Genomic DNA, 19,048 nt, shown 5'->3' with positions numbered 1-19,048 from the left:
TAGGAGACGTGGTCTTACCTCTCATCAGAGAAGATGTCAAAGTCCCACAGGGAGGCCAGGAAGGACAGGTAAAACCCCGAGTCCTCGTTCAGGAGGTCACCGATCATCTGGACCGCACCTCGGCTCAGGTTCCCTACTTTGATCAAATACTCCTGGAAAAGCCAGGAAGAACACATAGCCTGATGTTATTGTCCCACTGCTTTATATCCCAAGCCATATTCATGCCCTGCTGCCTTGTTCCTGCTCCTGATCAGCTTAAAGCCCAGACCAGAAGCAGCTTCTTGCAGGAGACCAATGACTGATTTGGTTTAGCAGGACAGAACTTTGGGAGATGGATGAACAGGGATTTGTGGCTTTGAGACAGTTGGGCCACATAAAGATGCTCAGTAAATCCTCCCCAGTGCTTGGGGAGACACATGATGGAGGAATATGGTCAATCCGGATGAATTCCCAGATCCTTTCTCCAAGCAGGCATGGTGGGTTAAGAATCAGTAGAGGGGGAATAAACTCAAGCCCCAGACCTTTACCTTGGTGGAGAAGGAGTCGTATTTAGTTAGATACTCCTTGCAGTCTGTATCCTGGAACTTCTTCAAAGCCTGGAGAGGAAACAGTGATGTAGTAATGAGGAAAGCAAGCACATTCTCAAAGTGCTTCCATGGATTCTGTTAGCATTGGCTGGGGTTTGGTGACCCCTGGAGCTGAGTTAGAGATAATGGATCCTGCTGCTTGGGCCTCAGCTTGGGGAAGTTATGGCCTTAATGTGGCATCTTCTGCTTCATCCAAGGCTTGGCGAGTGCTCCAGAGAAGGGAACATGTATAAAGAGGGTTTCAATTAGCTGCCCTTGTTTCTGAATGAGCCTTTCTAAGGCTAAAGGACCCTACTCTTCCTCGGCTCATTGCTGAGTCTTCCTCAACCCATCGTGCAGATGAGGGTCCACCAGGAAACGCCATCAGTGTCTCTTGGATTCCCTTCCCTGTGGGCACGTACCTTGTGCAGTGCTTCCCGGTACAGCTGCTCGGCACTTTTGCCTCTCTCCGATGGCTCCACCGGGTAGTTGAGGATATTGGGGTTCCTGTTCACTTCCTCGGCTCTTACCCGAATGCCATTCACCAAGTACCAAGTGTTCTCATCAGTCTGGATGAAGGGGTTTAGCTTCAGCTCAAACTGCCTGATGAACTCCCGGACCAGCCTGAGAGGTGAGGCACATGGGGACAAATGCTTGCAAACAACCAACCCCAAAACCCAGCCCCTAAAACACAAGGGGCACGAAAGGACGCTTTCCCCTTGAGTATGTCGTTGTAGCCATGTATTGTGTTGGCAGTGCATTGTGACAGCCCCTTCCTCCTGCTGCCCCACACCCATACCCAAGTCCTCATCTCAGACCTCAGCCTTGCTCCTCCAAGCAGGCTGGTTCCTCCCCTGATGATGGCTATGAAGCAGGGCACCTCCTTACCTGTGCTTGGTCGGCAGGCGCATGGGTCCCAGCTCCACGTACCAGTCCTGCCCCTCGGAGCGGTATGTCCTGATCCGGCCACCAACCCTGCTGCTGGCCTCCAGAACAGTGACCTACAACCAGAGATGGGTGAAGATTGGACATGTTCAGGCAATGCGGCTATTTTGAGCAAAACACCTACAAAACAAGTTCCTAGGCATGGTGACAGGCAGCATTCATGGGCCATAGGGTGGGACAGGTCCCCTCCAGGTGGCAAATGAACCCTTTAGATCCAAACCCCTCCCTTGCGTTCATTTGGAGACCTCCTAAAGGAGCTGCTTGGTGTGAACCTCCCCTTCATCCCCTCCTGTCCCTGTGCCTAAATCAGATGAAATCACCAGAGCCCAATTGTTTTTCCTTCCTTTTCCCATCACTATGATCCATTCCCTTCTCCCTCTTCACACTGGAAAACCCTCAGTGTAGGAAAACAAGATCCAAAAGCACTCATGTCTCATGCAACCACTGACCCTGTGGCCGGCATCTCGGAGCAGCTTCGCCGCTGTGAGCCCACTTATCCCTGCACCAACGATGACCACGTCTGCTGGGTGAGTTGCAGGCTCCAGCCCATTTTTAACGATGTCCAGCAGCTCTTCATAGTCTTTGTCATGGAGACAATACTCAGGGAAGCATGGGAACCTCTTGGCACTCAGGAGACCTGCCAGCAGGAGGATTTGGAAGAGGACTGGGGAGAGGAGAGAAGAGAAGGCTCTTGGCAATGAGCATGCAGGTTCATTCCTAACAGCCAGGAGTGTGACAACACAGATTGCCTCCAAGCACATTGGCATCCAAGCCCCAAAGAGGAACAGTAGCAATCTGACTGAAGTCAACTGGCATGGTTATTCCCTATGGGGTCAGCAGGTCTCCCAAGATGCGGGATGCCAAGTAATGTCAGGAAATGTGATTTTGAAGGAGAAATCAAGCCCATGGATGATTTCTTTTCTTTCCCATTCACATTCTGCTTTCATGAGTTCCCCAAATGAGTTCGAGCCTCTTTGAATAAGCTCTGAAGAATCCATAATGAAGGAGGGTCATTAGTGCCACTCACACACAAAGAATTGAGGCAATCTTGTCCCAGTTGCCCTTTCCTGTGCCTTAGGCAGTTTGGATGCAGTGGGTAGGAGGAGACGACAATAGTATATTGATAGGTGCACACTATTGCATAGAGAGCTGGACAGATGAGCCAGAGATAGCAGGTGATAGGGCTTATCCATTGAAATCAGATAAGACTCCAGCCTGTTCAGAACAACCATTCCTACTACACCAGAAACAACATTATCCCAGGGGAAGGAGGTTTGAACAGAAACCTGAGATTTTGCCAGTTTTGGCTTCAGTTCTCCCAGATAACTTCAATAACTTTCATTTTCTTTTCCTTCCCCCAGATATGGGTGGTTTCCTTCCAGGGAATAAAAGGCAATGAGAGAAAAGGTTCTGAAATCCCACCCTGGCTGGTTCTCCCTTCTGGAAAATCCCTTTAGAATGCTCCTGCTGGATCAACCTCAGAACTGTTACCCTGCAGGTGACTGTTGGAAACCAAAGCCCAGCTCCTCAAGCCGGTCCTTCTGCAGCCTCTGGAGCTCCTCCAGCTTCCTGGAGACACCGACAACGGCAGTAAAAACTAATTAGAAAGCGCTTGCTCCAATTAGGCTGCAACAGTGGGGCTGCCTTCAGAGCAAGGCAGAAAGTGATAGCGTGTTGATAAAGCCACATCGACCTTCTCACCCAGGGCTGCTGCCCTGGTCCTCCCGGAGGAGAGGAGGGGATCCCAAATACATTGGAAAAAAACATTGGAATGGATGGATCTCCATCTTCTCTCAGACCTTCTTGTGTTGGGAGGAGAAACCATCAGCCTGATGTCCTCCAGGGATGCTCCTGGAGGTTCGGAGCTTGTTTCCATCTATCCCTGCACAACCAGGAGCATCCCAAACCTGCAAGAGAAGTGTCCCATTGCCCGTAGTTGCTGCCAAGTCAAGCCCCAGGTGACCAAGCACTATCCTGAGCTGGAGGAAGGGAGGTTTGTGGTTATGCCGTCAGGAGGTGACACAAAAGGCAGATGTGAAAAACAAACCAAGACCACCCCAAAAATGGGCATTGAAGAAGAGAGAAAAGCAGGAAAAGCCCAATAGGAGAGGCTGAGATTCGGGGAGAGCACTCACCGGTCCCAGTCATCCTTCCAGCGGGAAGATGAGTCTTCTGCTGAGATTTGCTTTCATTTTATACCCTGGCTTAAGCAAAAAAGGAGGCAACATAGTTGTGGTGGCTGGGGAGGAAACCTGCCAGTCAGGGGCCGGAGGCAGCAGTGATTTGTCATCCCAAGGGGAACCAGCAATTGAGCGTAGCCGGTTCCTCTGACGGGTTCCTTGTCTTTCCTCACTGGTGTTACCGGGTTTGGACACAAGCCACTGAGTCCACGGCACATTTGGGAAGTGTCGTGATCATCAGAACACCCGGAGCTGACCGCACCCTCGCTGGGAAGGGCAGAGACCTTCCCAGCACCCAAATGGAGTTTGGTGCTTTCCTTGTGCTGCACGCAGTGGGATCTGGTCCAGTGCAGTGGGATTCGTCTGCATCCCAGGGGGACCTCTGAGCTTGCATCCAGAACACGGCGCTGGTGGGGAGAATGGGCATTTTCAGTGCCAGCACACATCAGGACACTTTATGGTCAGTTTTGGCTTCATCCTGTCTCCATTAGTATTGAGCTTAGATGCCTTCCCTGAGCTGGCAAACACTGGGTGCATTTGATAGGGGGGGCTGAATTAATAACTGAATGTTAAACCTATGTTATTCTGATTATCTTCAATCTCTTTAGTTAACAATAAGTATTTGTCCAAAAGTGCTGCTTGTGTTTAATGTAAAGTTGTGTAAGAGGGTCAAAGTTTGCGCTTGCAACACCATACACCTGGTGAAGACCTGGCTGAGACTGGAACTGTGGTTTTAGTCGAAGCCAGGGGACTAGTGAGCATGTGTGCAAGACGGAGGCGAAAAGTTCAAGAGTGAGGAAGACTCATTTACTTCATCTCGAGACCCCTGCCCACGACCACCAAGAGGCACTGCGTAGACGTGAAGGAAGCTTTAGCTCATTATAATATGAAGCGGGAAAAGGATATGAATATGTATAGGCGTGTTGTGTAGCCTATTGCATATGTAACACTTTAGAGAATAAATGTAGAGGGAAAATGACGCTGGGGTGCGCACACCTTTGGAGGAGCTATCCCCCATGCACCTCAGCTGAATAAAGAATACCTACTTTACAACTTTAACGAGTTGTGGAGTCAATCCGCGCATCACATTGTACCAGCATTTTCGCACAATGGACAGTTTTGACCTCTCAAAGCACCATAAATCGACCTGAGGAACCATCCTTTGGCTGGTTCACCATGTTCTAGCCACTGCTCAACCCTGTGTAGGCTGCCTTACTCCTGAAACCAAACAAACCCACCACAAACTCCCCCTCCCAACCATCTTGTCCTTTCTCTTCTTTGCCTTATGTCCCCTTTACAGTTAAGCAGATGATGGACTCGTTTGAGGAGGAAATGAAACCCCATGTTGGTGCTTCCCAGACTTCTGCACCCTAAGGGGTGACCTCAGTAGCAAGGTAGGCACGAGCCCCACAGAAGGGGCTTTCCCGAAAGCCTCAGTAGTCACTGGCTCTTCTCAGTAATGTTTTCTTCATGGAACACTCTCTTTCCCTGCAGTGCTCTCAGTTTTCCTTGGTTGGAGCCCAGAGCTACATGCATCAAAGCAGAAGCGAACTCTTTTCCTTGTGCTATTAAGAGTCTGGTCTTTAGATGTCGGGGTGTCTTCCCAGACAGCAGGGCTGAGGCTGTGCTCCAGCTTTGGTCTCATTAGTCTTGAGTTAGTCTTTAGTCTTGATTTGTTCTGTCTTCTTTGAGTGCTGCTTCCTTTAGTTCTTTGATTGCAGCAGCTTGAGCCAAGCTCATGGCTGGGCTTTACCCCATTCCCCTCCCAACAACAGTGTGGGGTTTTACTAAGTTTCATCATCTTGAGGAGGAAGAGAAACCTATGGATCACTGAGTGCAACTCCCAAAGTAGAGTTTTGGTGGTGCCCACTTGTGATATTACATTGGTCTCATGCTGTAGGTAGTGCCCCAGAGGAGTGGACTGCAGAGCCCTGGTGAGGTAAGGACTTGGAGCACTGCTTGTGCTTCCCATCCATTACCCTTTCCATGAAGCCACACTTCACCAGCCAACTTCCCTCTGGGTCCTTCTGGGCTTTGGGGGAATGGTGCTGACAAATTGCTTCAGTCACTGATGATGGGGGGTTTACTCTTTGCCACCAGCAGGACCCACTGAACACATCCACATCCATGGGATCTATGTTCTGGCGGCCTCATGACACCTTGGGGTTTTGTGGTGCTTTTCCAACCTCGGCGGTGCAGCTCTTGCCTAGCAACATGCTTGTTGGTGGAGTGTGGGTGTTCCTACAGCAAAGTGGAGCTGTTGTGGTCTCGTTTCCTCTGCCTGGCCCCGCAGGCAGCTTGGTCTGCGCTGATTGAACCTTTCCCCAAAGCATCTTCGTGGTGGTGCTGCTGGGATGGATGTTTTGGAAGAGATTGACCCTCTTCATGGTGAATTCCAGGAGTTACCTCTGCCAGCATCAAGGCAAAACAAGGAGCTGAGTCCTCGCATCCAGCTCACCTGCTTTTGCCACGAGTTCCCCTTCATCTTCATCAAAACTGGGAGGAAACTTTCCTCCTAAGAAATACCAAAGGGTTGCATGTTCTCCTTCAGGATTTTGTCTCCATTTAGGAGGATCCACCAGTTTGATCCAGGTTTAAACCTTGGAAAAATGCAAAAGCACCATTTTTCTGCAAAATGACCTCAAATGACTTCTAGTTTGTGCCTGATCTCATACTGGCTTATGATTATCAGGCTGTTTTCCTGATACCTGTGGGTGTCCACACTGAAAACTCAGCACCATGCTTTATCTCTTCCCATGAAGCAACGATCTTTGATGAGGGATTTGGGGATTACCTGATGAAACAAGTGCATGCACATGGCTCCAGAGGGTTTGGAGGGAGGGCAGTTTGGTTTATCTTGTTTTGATAAAAAGCTACATCAGCACGTGTCCTGACAAGCTGCTTTGGGATTAACCTCAAATTGCAGGGTTTATTGTCTCAGAGCTGCATGCCACCCGTTGCAAAAGGAGTTCCTCCCATGTTCCTGCTCCTGTCTGCTGCTTCCCTGAACATTACTGGAAACTGAGTTTCCACCTAAAGCCAGTTACAACATGAGGCTTGGAGAAGGACAATGGGAGGGATGGAAACCAAATCGAATCAGCCGGCGTGGGACGGGTAAAGAAAGGACAAGTCTTTGCTTCCAAATCATTGTCTTTGTTTTTAATGTGGGTTTTTTCTTAATGGAGGGAGGAGAAAAACCAGTCAGGATTTGGTCCTTCAGCACTGGGGGGGCAGATGTTGATGTGGCATCAACAGGGCCTTTGACAGTGCATGGAGGAGCTTGAAGGAAGCACGGGGAGGTAAGAACACTGAAGGTGGACGTGAAGAGAGAGCTGCGTATGTAAAGCAGAGGGAGGGAAAAACCCGGGTGGATTCATTAGTCACAGACATGAGGCTGAGGTGTGCAGGCAGTTTCTAGTGAGGAAAGATGCTCTTTCAAAGGATTTCCTTGCAACTCATTTCCTGCTCATCCAGAAGGCTCCCAAGGCACATGGAGCACGTCCGTGGTCGTGCAACTGCAAGGTGCCACTCTTGAGGTTGGGCTGATGCTCTGGGAAACAAGTGATAGGTGCTAGGCTGGTGTCCTGGGTTCAGCTGTAGCAGCCATTTCTCTCCTTCCTAGTAGCTGGTGCAGCGCTGTGGTTTTGACTTTCAGCCTGCTAACAGCACTGATAACACCGATGGTTTTAGTTGCTGCTCAGTAACGTTTACTCTGACCAAGGACTTTGTGAGTCTCATGCTCTGCCAGGGAGGAGGGGAAGCTGGGAGGAAGCAGACAGGACACCTGACCCAAACTGACCAAAGAGATATTCCATAGCACAGCATGTCATGCCCACTATATAAACTGGGGGCAGTTACCTGGGAGGGCTAGATCACTGCTCGGGTCAGGTTGGGCATTGGTTGGTGGGTGGTGAGCAGTTGTATTCTCTTATTTCCCTTATCATTATTATTATTGGTGGCAGCAGCAGCGGTTTTGTGTTATACCTTAGTTACTGGACTGCTCTTATCTCAGCTCATGGGGTTTACATTGCTTCGATTCTCCTCTCCATCCCTCTGGGAGCCGGGGGGGGGGGTGTGAGTGAGCAGCTGCATGGTTCTCAGTTGCTAACTGGGCTTAAACCACAACAGTTCTTTGTGGTGCACAATGTGGGGCAAAAAGGGTTGAGATAACGACAGATCTTTGGGTCTTGTCTAGGGTTTGACGACGATATAGGAGGACCAAGAGACTCCCCCCAAGGCTGGACAGTCACGTGTGGCAGGGTGTGTGGGACAGTATGGGCAAGCATCTAGGCCAGTGGGCTCCTCCAGTGCTCTGGAACTGTGCCACTGAACAAGTGCAAAACCCAGAAAAATTAGTAAAACACTTAAATGGGGTGTGTTGTCATGCTGGTTATTAAATTAGATTAATATAATTATATTTTATACACATTTAATTTATATAAATATAATAAATAAATAGAATAATAAATAAATAAATATAATAATTTATATAAATATAAAATAAATTAATAGAACTAATTAATAATAATTAAATTAAATGAAATGAGAGATAGTTCATGCAGTAGCATAACAACAGTTGGGTGGCAGATTCTCCTTGCGGGGCGGAGCACCCCAGGGCCATGGTTGCCATGGCCAAGATGGAATCCGCAGGGATTCTATCCTTTATGAGCTGGTGGGAGATGTTGCTCTCCTGGCCAATGGGAGGGCTCAGAACTGCCCCTCATTTGCATCCTCACCTATATAAAAGGGGGAGCTGGGGAGGGTTCTGTGGGCTCAAAGGGTCAGGGTAGTGCAGGGCCAAGGCTGAGCCATGGTGTCCGTTGCCATGGTGTCTGTTACGGGAGCAAAGAGGAGAACCCAGAAGAGAAGGAGCTCCCAGAAGAAAAGGAGGCTCCAGCATGGGACCAGACGCAGGAGCCGCATCAGGAAATCTGCGGCCAAGAAGAGGAAGAATCGGCCCATGAAGAAGAGGAGAAGCGCTTCCAAACGCTCCTTCCGCTTCAACGCCAAGAAGCTCAAGGGGGCCAAGGGGTCCGGACGGTTCCTCTCCCGTGAGGCCAAGAAGCTCATGCTTGCCTTCGTGGAGGACATCTACAAGCAAGTGTCGAGCGAGGCCGAGCGGCTGCGGAAGAAGAGCCGTGAGGCCATGGTCAGCCCCATGCACGTCCAAGCTGCCCTGCAGACCGTGGTGCCCAAGAGGAGGTGGAAGCAGGTGGCCTTCAGGAACAGGCGCCAGAAGAACGCTCCTTCACCCCAAAGGAGAGGATTTAAGGCCCTCGGTTGCTGAGGGCCTGAGCACTGCCCCACAAGGGGGGAGTCTGATGAACTAAATTAGCGTGGCAATAAAGCCCCAAAAGCAGCTTCTGGTTGTGTCAGGGGTTTCTTTGGGAGGGAGGGATGCCGTGGGGCTGGGTTGCGGCTCGGTGTTTCATTAGTGAGCATCTGTAAGTGGGTTTTGATTTAATATGGGCTTCCAGGGCCCCCTTGCTGCAAGCAGACGGTTTGATATATTGGCTATATGTATTTTAATTGCCAGCAGATGATGGGAATTGCTGCGAGCAGGGGGAAAAGACCCACTGGTCAAAATTGCCTGAGGATAGTGATGGTGACGGCCAGATGTGCTAAACCCATCCCTCACCAAGGTATTGCCCACGGCAAAGCAGTGGCTCTGTAAAAGAGCAGCCTGTGCAGCAAGGGTGCCAATGGCTTTTGGAATAACGGAGTTTGCCATTGCTGTGTGTGCTTCTTAAGGGTTGGATTTGCTGCAAAAAAGCCTATAATTGGTATCAGCAGAAGGGAGGGGAGAGAAATGTTCGGGGGGATATTTTGTTGAAGGGGGAAAAAGGAAGTTTCCCTGACCGGGAATCGAACCCGGGCCGCGGCGGTGAGAGCGCCGAATCCTAACCACTAGACCACCAGGGAAGCGCCGGCAGCCGCTTGCCGCCATTGTGGTCTGCAATAGGTGAATAGGCGAAATGGGCACAGGAGGGGGGATTTGGGGTAAAAAAGCGGAGAATCGGCGTTTTCCCTGTGCGGTGGGGGGAAATTATTCCAATAGATTATAGGAAGTTTATTTTTCATCGGGAAAACATGTGTCAGAAGTGGGATTTGAACCCACGCCTCCATTCGGAGACCAGAATTCCCAGGGTAAGGAAAGCAGAGCCTTGAGTCTGGCGCCTTAGACCACTCGGCCATCCTGACACTGTCTGAGCCGTTCCTCCTCCTCCTCATCCTTCCACATCGCCCCCTTCCTTGTCTCCTTTGCAGCACCCTTAATTCGCAGGAAGTTCGGGATTTTTGCAGCAATTACCCTGTTTTCCACAGCCTCTGTGGCCCCCTCAGGATAAAACCAGGATTTGGGATTTGGGAAGAGCCAGGGCAGCAACCTCGCTCACACTGATCATTGAGTGAGGGCAATAAGGGACCAAGGAAGACCGCAAATCAAGTTGTTTCTCTGCAAGGAAACATGGGTTTGGGGGTAATTTTGGGACTTTCCCTAAGTCAGCACAAAAGTGGATGTTCTCTTGCTGCAATTCCACGTTCTTCAGGCAGAATTCCCTACGCAAAGTGTGGATGAGGTTGAGCTACATCACAATGGCTTTGCTGCAGTTGGCCCACCCTGGCCTGCACTTCGGAGCCCTCATTTGAATCCGCCGCCTATGTAAGCGACCTGGTGGGACCCATCCAGAGGAGCCCCGAGCCTGACGGAGACCCCATGGCTGTTGTCACCAGGAAACACGGGAAAACCTTGAGGAGGAAACCCAAAGTCCAGGGGACGAAGCCCGTGCTGAAGTGGGGAAAGGCTCCGGCTCGTGCCCGGCAGCGGAAAGCGGCTCCCAAGGGATTGAACGGCTGGGTCAGGAAGGGATCCTGCAGCTGGTACATCTCCAGGCTGCTGACCCAGCTGTGCCCAGCAGCCCGGCGCATGTCAGTGGAGGCCAAGAGGCTGATCAGGGGCTCCATGGGTGGGCTTTGCAAGGGGCTCATCACCGAGGCCGACCGGCGGAGGAGACAGCGGCGCGGCTCCTTCATCGGCACCTCGGAGCTGCGGGCTGCTCTGCACAAGGTTATGAGGGGTGAAGTGCGTTTTGCCTCCTCCACCTGCAGCAGACCTTCTTACCGGAGCTGAATTACAGCAGCCTCTCCTCTCACCATCCCTTGTCTGCCTTTTTGCCTGGGAGAAGGAGAAGAGAGGGGTTGTGGTGATGGGTTTGGTGCGTTCCAATGGTCAGGGAGGTGAGAGATGGATGGGTGCTGCATGGTGGTGCCTGGAGCTCCCATCACGGTGGCTGGGCTGGCATCAGGGCTTCACCGGCATGGTGTGGGAGCTGGAGGAGCTGCAGGAATGGGATTAACCCCCGGCGATGGCATCCGGGAGGAGCCGGGTCCTGGGAGCAGCTCAGGTCTCCCCATGCCCTCTTATGGCTTGACCCCATAGCCAGGTTGCTCGGTGTCCTCCTTGGAGGAGGCAGGGTTTAAATCCTGCACATTGGGATTTAGGGATAATTCCCCGTCCTTGTGCTCTGTTCCAAAGCAAATGAAAATTATTCCTTCCCCTTTACTCCGGCTTTTCCCAGCCAGGGAGGGATTAAAGCACCTCCCCCCCCCCCCCCCCCCCCCAACCATGGGGATGGTTTCCAAGCTCTGGGAATCCCTCGGAGGCACAAACCCAGGCTCCTCTCTCATCCCTGTCTGTTCGCAGAGCTGTGTTTTCCTTGGCTTTCACAGCCTCCTTCCAAGGCGGCCAGGAGGGATAACTCAGAGGGAATTCCCTCCCCTTCCCACCTCCAAGCGCAGGATTCCCGAGCGTGTGCTCCCCATGGATGCAACACTCAAAACATCCCTGTTGCCGCTGCCGGGATCCTTTGGGAAAGATCCAGCCAAGGCTGGAGATGCCCGAGCTGCATAGGAGCGGGGGGGACGCTGCGATGGGGCAGGACGGATGCGGGAAGCGCGGCCCGGGTACCTCTAGAGGGCTCTGGGAGCCTCCCGGGAGCGTCTCCTCTCTCCCGGATACCGGCTTGGGCTTCCGGAGCAAATCCATGCCCGGCAGCGCCTCCATTGTGTCGGGAGGCGGGGAGAGCCTCGGGGCGCATCCCCATCCCCTCCCAGCCGCCGAAGGGAGGACGCGGGTCCCTGCGGAAGCAGCTCCCGGCTCCAGGCAGCGAGTGCGGAGCCGGGATTGCAGGTAATGGGGTGGGAACCCTCACATGGGTGAGCGCTGCCCCACATGAGAGCCTGGAGCCTGCGGGCTGCTCCCAGCAGGAGGAGGGGATAAGGGAGAGGACGGTGGATAAGGAGGATGGGGCCAGGGCTGCGCAGGAATGGGGCACCAGTGCCCCCCTCCGAGTGCCCCTGGGAGGGTGATTCCCAGTGAGATGGGAACTGGGGGAGCTGGGATGCAGGGGGAGAAAGGCAGAGATTGGGATGGGGTCTGCTGGGAAAACAGGGACCCTCCTGTCCCCAGGCTGCTGCTGGATGGAGGGAACGGGCCCCAGCATGTCTCATGGGACCCTGGGGAAAGCATCCAGACCGAGGCAAGAGGAGGGGAATCTCCTTCGTTTCAAGGGGTTTCTCTTGCCCACAGGGGATTTTGGGGAGCCCTGAAGTGAGGAACGGAGGGGGAAACCCTCCTGGTCCCCACCATGGAGCCGTGGGTGCTGCTGAACCCGCAGCAGAAGGCGCTGTACCGGAATGTGCTGCACGAGAGCTACGAGACGCTGATGTCCCTCGGTGAGCAAACGCAAACATCCCCTTCCCTTCCTCAGCATCCCCCCTTTTCCCTTCCCTGTCCTTTTCCCTGTTTCTGGAAGGGAAGTGAAGTGCTCCCAGGTGAGGGAAGATGAATGCAGGCAGGTTTCCAGGGGGATATCTCCAAAGCCTGTCCTTAGTTTAAAGGAAAACGCTGTTGATCTCTCCGCATTTATATTTAATTGGGAATATGGGCAATGGGATGTGCTCAGCTCAGTCCAAACTGGGCCCTGGGTGACCATGTGTAGCAGAATCCCCTTCCTCCTGCACTGATTTCAATGCCACTTCCTGCTCCGATTGAGGCCGTGCTCTGCCCTCCTCCTCTTCCCATTTCCCAGCAGCACAGGGACTGGTGAGTGGAAAAGCAGCGGAGGAAGGGCCAGGAGCGGGAAGCCGCGGGGAGCCGGACGCACGCCCCGGCAGCGAGCAGAGCCCCAGCTCCAACCGGTGCAAAGCAAAGAGCCCAGACAAAGCGGAGCCTCCCGGTGCCGCCAGGACCCCCAGAGCGGCCCGTGCCAAACCCCTCCGTGGGGCAGCCCTGGCGCGGGAGCGCCCATTCAGCTGCGCTGATTGCGGCAAGAGCTTCCCGTGGGCCTCGCACTTGGAGCGGCACCGGCGGGTGCACACGGGCGAGCGGCCCTTCAGCTGCCCCGAGTGCGGCGAGACCTACAGCCAGAGCTCGCACCTCCTGCAGCACCGCCGCACGCACGCCAGCGACCGGCCCCACAAGTGCGGCGACTGCGGGAAGCGCTTCGCCGGCGCGGCCGAGCTGGCGGCGCACGGCCGGGGCCACGCCACCGACAAGCCCCACAAGTGCGGTGACTGCGGGAAGGGCTTCGTGTGGGCCTCCCACCTCGCCCGGCACCGGCGCGTGCACACCGGGGAGAAACCGTTCCGCTGCGCCGAGTGCGGGGAAGCCTTCAGCCAGGGCTCGCACCTCACCAAGCACCGCCGAAGCCACACGGGCGAGCGGCCCCATCGCTGCCCGGCTTGCGGCAAAACCTTCTGCCAGAGCTCGGACCTGGCGCGGCACCACGGCACCCACCTGGGGAAGAAAGCGCTGCGCTGCGGGGACTGCGGGAAGCTGTTCCGGGCCGGCCCGGCGCTGGCGCGGCACCAGCGGTGCCACCGGCGGGAGCACTCCCACTGCTGCGCCGACTGCGGGAAGGGCTTTGTGTGGCCGTCCCACCTGGAGCGGCACCGGCGCGTGCACACGGGCGAGCGGCCCTTCCCCTGCGGCAGCTGCGGGGAGCGCTTCGCCCAGAAAGCCCATCTCCTGCAGCACCGCAGGACGCACGCCCCGGACCGGCCCTACAAGTGCGGGCACTGTGGGAAGCGCTTCGGAGAGGCCCCCCCGTTCCTGGCGCACCAGCGGGGCCACGCGGCGCACAAGAGCTTCACGTGCGGCGACTGCGGGAAGGGCTTCGCGTGGGCCTCCCACCTGGAGCGGCACCGGCGTGTCCACACCGGGGAGAAGCCTTACGAGTGCCCCGAGTGCGGGGAGGGCTTCAGCCAGAGCTCGCACCTCACCAAGCACCGCCGCAGCCACCTCCGCAAGGCGCTGTTGCCCCCCCGGAGGACGCAGATGAAGGGGGAGAAGCCGCTGGATGCTGAGGGAGGGTGCGGCCATGGGGAGCCCTGAAGGACACGGAGCAATGGATGCTGATCCCGAGGGAAAACGCAGTCTGGGGACAAAGCAAAGGACGCTGGAGGGGCTGGAGGGTGACAGCAGGTGGGTGATGGGGCTGTGAGGCATCAGGGAGGGGTTTATCCCCATGTGGGGGACGGTGGCTGCATCCCAATGGTCATCACAGGGGAGAAGGAGACACTTCCTGAGGGATGCAGAAAGGGATGGGGGGAAGCCATGGCTGGTTCTTGTGCCAAGGTACGGTGGCGTTTGTGCCTGTTCCTCGCTGCCGGCAGGATGGAGAAGGGGATGCGTTGCACCCATGGAGAGGGCCCCATGCTGAGAGCTGTGAGGAATAAATCAGGAGCTGCCTGTCTGTTCTTGTGCCCCAGGTGGGGGCACTGTGTCTGTTCTTGTTTCCTGGTGGGAAACCCCTCGAGCATCCTCCCCCTCTCCAAAGACCACGCTGAGACAGGTGAAGGGGGTTTTGGCTGAGCTGCCTTCTACTTTATTACCTGCTATCCCGAGCTGAGGGATCCCAGCTCTCCGTTTTTCCAGCTCCATGCATCCCACAGCGTCCAGGGGCTCACAGGGAGGAAACAGCCCCCGTGGCCCTTGTCTGAGCCGTTCGGCCCCAAAAGCCACCAGTGGGAGGGTGATATCCCCCCTCCCAAGGACCAGCCCCACCAGTACTGAGGATGAGGAAGGTGACAGAGAGATGTGCTCTCCCCATCACCCTGAATTATCACCCAGCCCTCCCCAAATCCCGTCCCTCCTCTCCTGGTCTCCCCCCAAAGCCCCTCTGCTGATCTCTACACCCCACACCCCCTCCCCACCGCGTCACCCCCATTCCCCACCCACCACGGCCATGGGGCATCCCCAAAAGGCTCTGAGCACTCCTCACCCCCCCCCCCCCCCCGCCCCATCTCAGGAGCTGGGGGGGGAAGGCAGGGAAGCCCAATGCTCCTGTGGGGCAGAGGCATCGCTTTGCACCGTGTCCCCCTCCCCGCCTCTCCACGCCGTGGTGTGGGGCAGGTCGGCCTTGGCCGCCCAGCCCCGGGGCGAGGAGGATGGGGAGGAGGAAGGCTCTGGGTGCTGCTGGAACACAGCGCTGGGCTCCTCAGCCCAGGGCTCTGGGGGGGTCGGAGTCCCCCCTCGCTTCTCCCCTCCCCACCACGCCGCTGGCAGCAGGGACGCGGGGCCGTGCCGGCACCGATGGGCCGCCAGCGCCGCGCCGAGCCCAAAGGCTTCGCCGCAGTCGGGGCAGGAGTGCGGCTTCGTGGTGTGGGCTCGCTGGTGCCGGTTGCGGTGGGAGCTGCGCCCGAAGCGCTTCCCGCAGTGGGCGCAGGAGAACGGCTTCTCCCCGGTGTGGCTGAGCCGGTGCCGGTCGTAGTGCGAGCTCCAGGCGAAGCCCTTGCCGCACACGCCGCACTGGTAGGGCTTCTCGCCGCGGTGCAGCCGCCGGTGCCGCTCGAGGCCGGGCACGGTGCTGAAGCCTTTGCCGCAGTCGGGGCAGGCGTGGGGCCGGCCGGGCTGGGCGCCGTGCGTGCGGCGGTGCGCCAGCAAGGTGGAGCTGACGGCGAAGCTCTTGCCGCAGTCGCCGCAGCGGTAGGGCCGCTCGCCCGTGTGCACCCGCCGGTGCCGCTCCAGGTGCGAGCTCACGGCGAAGCCTCGGCCGCACTCGCCGCAGCGGAACGGCTTCTCCCCGGTGTGGATGCGGCGGTGGCGCTCCAAGTGCGAGGCCCAGCCGAAGCGCTTCCCGCACGCCCCGCACGGGTACGGTTTGGTGCCGGCGCCGGCTCCCTCGGTGGCTTTGCCTTGCTGCTGGCCGTGGGTGCGCTGGTGCTTGGCCAGCGCCGAGCGCCAGCGGAAGCAGCGCTTGCAAACCGGGCACGGGAACGGCCTCTCACCGCTGTGGACGCGCCGGTGCTTGAGGAGGTTGGAGCTCTGCGAGAAGCATTTGCCGCACTGCTCACAGCGATGGGGCCGCGGGGGGCTGCTGCTGGGCAGCGTCTGCGTGCCCTTGTGCTTGAAGCGCTGCGGGGCCGTCTGGTGGTTGAGGCGCTTGCCGCAATCAACGCACTTCAGTGCGGGCGGCGGGGGCTCTGCTTCCTCCTCCTCCTCCTCTTCCTCGGGGGCAGCGGCGTGGGTGCGCATGTGGCGGTCGAGGTGCGAGCTCCAGGCGAAGGCTCTCCCGCACTGCCCGCACTGGAAGGGCTTCTCGCCGGTGTGGATGCGCCGGTGCCGCTCGAGGTGCGAGCTCCAGGCGAAGGCTTTCCCGCACACCCCGCACTCAAAGGGCTTCCCGCCCGAGTGGCTCTTCTGGTGCCGGTCGAGGGCGCCGGGGTCGGCGAAGCCGCGGCCGCACTGCGGGCACCGGTTGGGTCGGTGGCCGCCGGGAGCGTGGGTGCGCTGGTGGGTGAGCAGGGAGGAGCTGACGCTGAAGCGGCGCCCGCAGTGGGCGCAGGCGTAGGGGCGCTCGCCCGTGTGCACCCGCTGGTGGATGGTGAGGTCCGAGCGCTGGATGAAGCCCTTGCCGCAGTCGGGGCACGCGTGCGGGCGGTCGCCACTGTGGATCTTCCGGTGCTTCACCAGGGCTGATTTGTGGCTGAAGCTCTTCCCGCACTCCCCGCACGTGGTGCGGGGCTGGGAGGTTGGGTCCCCCGCGCCCCCACTGGCGCACGGCTTCGCCCCGGTCTCCGCGGGGCTCGGGGGATGCTCCTCGGGTTTCACCTCCTGGGGCTCTTCCTTGTCTTGAGGGGGCTCCCGCTCCGCTCCTGCTCCATCCTCTGCGGGGCACAAAGAGACAGAACCCAGGCAGGAGCCAAGGGAAGGGGGTAGGAAAAGGGGATGCTTCCCTGTGAGCCCCCGCTGCGGTCAAGGCATGACCAGAGGCTCACCTGCAGCCGGGGTGTCTCTGGGCACATGGAGATCCAGGGCTCTCGGTTCACCCCCGTGGTCCAGGCGGGGCAGCAGATCTGGCTTGGGGAAAGGGAATTCTGGTGAAGAGAAGAGGGAATGAGCAGCATGAGGCAGGAGATACCCATGCCCCTGATGCTGGGATGAGGATCCATGTATCCATCCATCCATCCTTCCATCCACCCATCATCCATCCATCCAGCCTTCCGTCTATTCATACTTCCATCACCCATCCATCCATCCCAAACTCTCCTCTGCAGGAGGGGGGATGCTCCTCACCCAGCGCCATCAGCGTGTCGTAGCTCTCCTGCATCACGTCACGATAGAGCGCTCTCTGTCGCGGGTCCAGCAGCACGTACGGCTCCATGGCTGGGGAAGGAAGCAGGTCACCCCCATGAGCCGTTATCCCACGGGATGGACCCTTCCTGCAGAGCCCTCCATCTGTAATCTATAGATTATTGGTGTTTAATAAGCTGAATCGCAAACCAGGCATGAAGCGTGGTGACGGGCAGCTGATGAACCTCTCCCTGCCCTGTATTTCCCCACATCCTACATGAACTCTGTACCCTCTGCCTCTAGCAAATGCGGATGAACATCGTTTTCCCCCAGAATTAACGGGAAGGAAGCAGAAAGGGGAACCATAACCGTGGAAGCATCCCCCTCTGCTCAGTGGGTGCATGGGGATCCCAATGAGTGCTGGTTTAGAGGCACTGTTTGCCTATTCCAGCTGTGGAGGATGGAGGCCGGGATGCCCTGGATGTGCAGGAGGCGGTCACTCACTGGTACCGGGGATAAAAGGGTGATCTCAAGCCGACCCCTCCCGCAGGTTTCGCTCTATTCCTGCTCTTTATCGTGCAGCCCCATCAGCACCTCCCTTACTGCCCTGATGCTGAGAGCATAAAGAGAGTGGGTTATCAGGAACACCCATCCTCGCAGCACCTCCCTGCTTCCCAAAGCCCATCCCAAACCAAACCCACCTTCTCGAACGAAGGGAGAGGGGAAGGACGGGCGGGCGCCGGCAGGGATGGGGTTTGGGGGGGATTTTGGGGTGTTTTGGGGGGTATTTGGGGTTTATTCTCCACATCTGGAGATGTGGAGACTGGTGCGGGCGGGCGCCGCGGAGGGGATGGGAGGCGAGGGGAAGGGAAAGGATGGAGGGGAAAGCAAAGGGATGCGATGGAAACGGAGCCATTTCCCGCTCTCTTTTGGCACCCGAAGCCCGAATCTCCCCGTTACCTGCGGTCTCCGGCTCGGGAGGTGCTGTCGGCAAAGCCCATAGATGCCCCCCCGCTCCCTTTTAACCCCCAAACCCCCCCTTTTTCGCCCCAAAACAAGCCGCAGTGTGTGTGGGGATGCGGGGACCACAGGGATGCGGCGCGGTCCCTCTGGTAGCCCGAGCAATGAGAGTTAAAAAGGGGAGGGGGGGGAAGGAAGGAAGCAAGGAATTAGAGGGAAAAAAAGCCAGGAGAGAGGGAGAAGGAGCTCGGCACCGGGGCCAGGGCCCTCTGGTGGCAACAGCGGCCATGTCTCTGGGCGGAAAGCGAACAAATGCTCATTAAAGACCTGGGGAAGTGCGGTTTTCGCCTCAAAATGGGCTAAAACGCGATGGTTTGGGGGTTTCTGCCCCTCTGTGGGGATGGGGATGTGCCCTGGGAGTGTTATCCTTAGGGAGGGCTGCGGCGGAGCGGGACGCCATGGATTTATTGGTTATAAAGCCATTAAGAACCACTTTGGGGCTCAAACTGGAGCTGGGTGAGCATCCTGCGGGACGTTTTAATACGTGTGGACCGCGGGGCTGCTCCTCCCGTTGCAGCGGCTGTTCCCAACGGGAAAAGGGGCTGGTTTGGGGGGTAAACGTGGGGTTTTCTGTCAACAGATGTTGGCGATGTCAGCACGGAGCACGTCCGAGATGTGTTTAACGGCCCCATGAGGGGTTTGGGGGCTCACAGGTGCCTCCCAAACGGCCCCGTCCCACCGTGGCCACAGCGCTTTAGGGGGGCTTTTGCCCCTCGGCAGGACCCGTCGCCGTGGCAACGCCGCCTGGCTGCCCTCACCCAAGA

The 19,048-nt window shown here is 56.8% G+C and overlaps 3 protein-coding genes and 2 non-coding genes across 6 annotated transcripts in view; 1 reads left to right on the top strand and 4 right to left on the bottom strand.

Annotated features, from left to right (window-relative positions):
- Positions 1 to 3,949, bottom strand: part of IL4I1 (interleukin 4 induced 1) — a 5,535-nt gene extending 1,586 nt beyond the window's left edge. The window contains exons 1-6 of the mRNA XM_061442290.1: positions 3,647 to 3,949; positions 1,961 to 2,175; positions 1,455 to 1,567; positions 989 to 1,190; positions 528 to 596; positions 19 to 152 (exon numbers count right to left, since the gene is read on the bottom strand). Of these exons, the coding sequence (XP_061298274.1) occupies positions 19 to 152; positions 528 to 596; positions 989 to 1,190; positions 1,455 to 1,567; positions 1,961 to 2,175; positions 3,647 to 3,659 (746 nt within the window). The 5' untranslated portion in view covers positions 3,660 to 3,949. The remainder of the gene's footprint in view (positions 1 to 18; positions 153 to 527; positions 597 to 988; positions 1,191 to 1,454; positions 1,568 to 1,960; positions 2,176 to 3,646) is intronic.
- Positions 3,950 to 9,541: 5,592 nt separating this feature from the next.
- On the bottom strand, positions 9,542 to 9,613 carry TRNAE-CUC (transfer RNA glutamic acid (anticodon CUC)). The gene has a single exon. It is a non-coding gene; the product is annotated as a tRNA-Glu (tRNA).
- A 171-nt stretch (positions 9,614 to 9,784) lies between these two features.
- On the bottom strand, positions 9,785 to 9,892 carry TRNAL-CAA (transfer RNA leucine (anticodon CAA)). The gene is made up of 2 exons: positions 9,855 to 9,892; positions 9,785 to 9,830 (listed from the first exon to the last, which is right to left on the bottom strand). It is a non-coding gene; the product is annotated as a tRNA-Leu (tRNA).
- Positions 9,893 to 12,205: 2,313 nt separating this feature from the next.
- Positions 12,206 to 14,410, top strand: LOC133262781 (zinc finger protein CKR1-like). Of its 2 annotated transcripts, none has more exons than XM_061442295.1 (2): positions 12,206 to 12,424; positions 12,781 to 14,410. In XM_061442295.1, the coding sequence occupies exons 1-2, from the start codon at positions 12,337 to 12,339 to the stop codon at positions 14,082 to 14,084; spliced, it is 1,392 nt and encodes a 463-aa protein (XP_061298279.1). In that variant the 5' UTR covers positions 12,206 to 12,336; the 3' UTR covers positions 14,085 to 14,410. The 2 variants fall into 2 exon arrangements, with proteins under 2 accessions (XP_061298279.1, XP_061298280.1); XM_061442296.1 differs by having other exon boundaries at positions 12,207 to 12,424; positions 12,784 to 14,410.
- A 576-nt stretch (positions 14,411 to 14,986) lies between these two features.
- Positions 14,987 to 18,327, bottom strand: LOC133262774 (zinc finger protein 497-like). Its single transcript, XM_061442284.1, has 4 exons — positions 18,225 to 18,327; positions 17,268 to 17,357; positions 16,970 to 17,068; positions 14,987 to 16,858 (listed from the first exon to the last, which is right to left on the bottom strand). Exons 2-4 carry the CDS (start codon positions 17,353 to 17,355, stop codon positions 14,997 to 14,999), a joined length of 2,049 nt encoding a protein of 682 aa, XP_061298268.1. The 5' UTR covers positions 17,356 to 17,357; positions 18,225 to 18,327; the 3' UTR covers positions 14,987 to 14,996.
- Positions 18,328 to 19,048: the final 721 nt, after the last annotated feature.

Source organism: Pezoporus flaviventris, unplaced genomic scaffold (genome assembly GCF_033815535.1).
Source record: "Pezoporus flaviventris isolate CSIRO_AGI_PZ_B2104156 unplaced genomic scaffold, CSIRO_AGI_Pfla_v1 ptg000224l, whole genome shotgun sequence".
In the NCBI taxonomy this organism is placed as follows: domain Eukaryota; kingdom Metazoa; phylum Chordata; class Aves; order Psittaciformes; family Psittacidae; genus Pezoporus; species Pezoporus flaviventris.
This window is presented reverse-complemented; position numbering and strand designations above follow the sequence as displayed.

Excerpts from the sequence above, each read along its gene's own strand:
- LOC133262774 (XM_061442284.1), bottom strand. The coding sequence starts at position 17,355 with ATGGAGCCGTACGTGCTGCTGGACCCGCGACAGAGAGCGCTCTATCGT. Across the intron at positions 17,069-17,267 it reads CGACACGCTGATGGCGCTGG|AATTCCCTTTCCCCAAGCCA; the intron begins GTGAGGAGCATC and ends TCTCTTCACCAG. Across the intron at positions 16,859-16,969 it reads CAGAGACACCCCGGCTGCAG|AGGATGGAGCAGGAGCGGAG; the intron begins GTGAGCCTCTGG and ends TGTGCCCCGCAG.
- LOC133262781 (XM_061442295.1), top strand. The coding sequence starts at position 12,337 with ATGGAGCCGTGGGTGCTGCTGAACCCGCAGCAGAAGGCGCTGTACCGG. Across the intron at positions 12,425-12,780 it reads CGAGACGCTGATGTCCCTCG|CAGCACAGGGACTGGTGAGT; the intron begins GTGAGCAAACGC and ends CCCATTTCCCAG.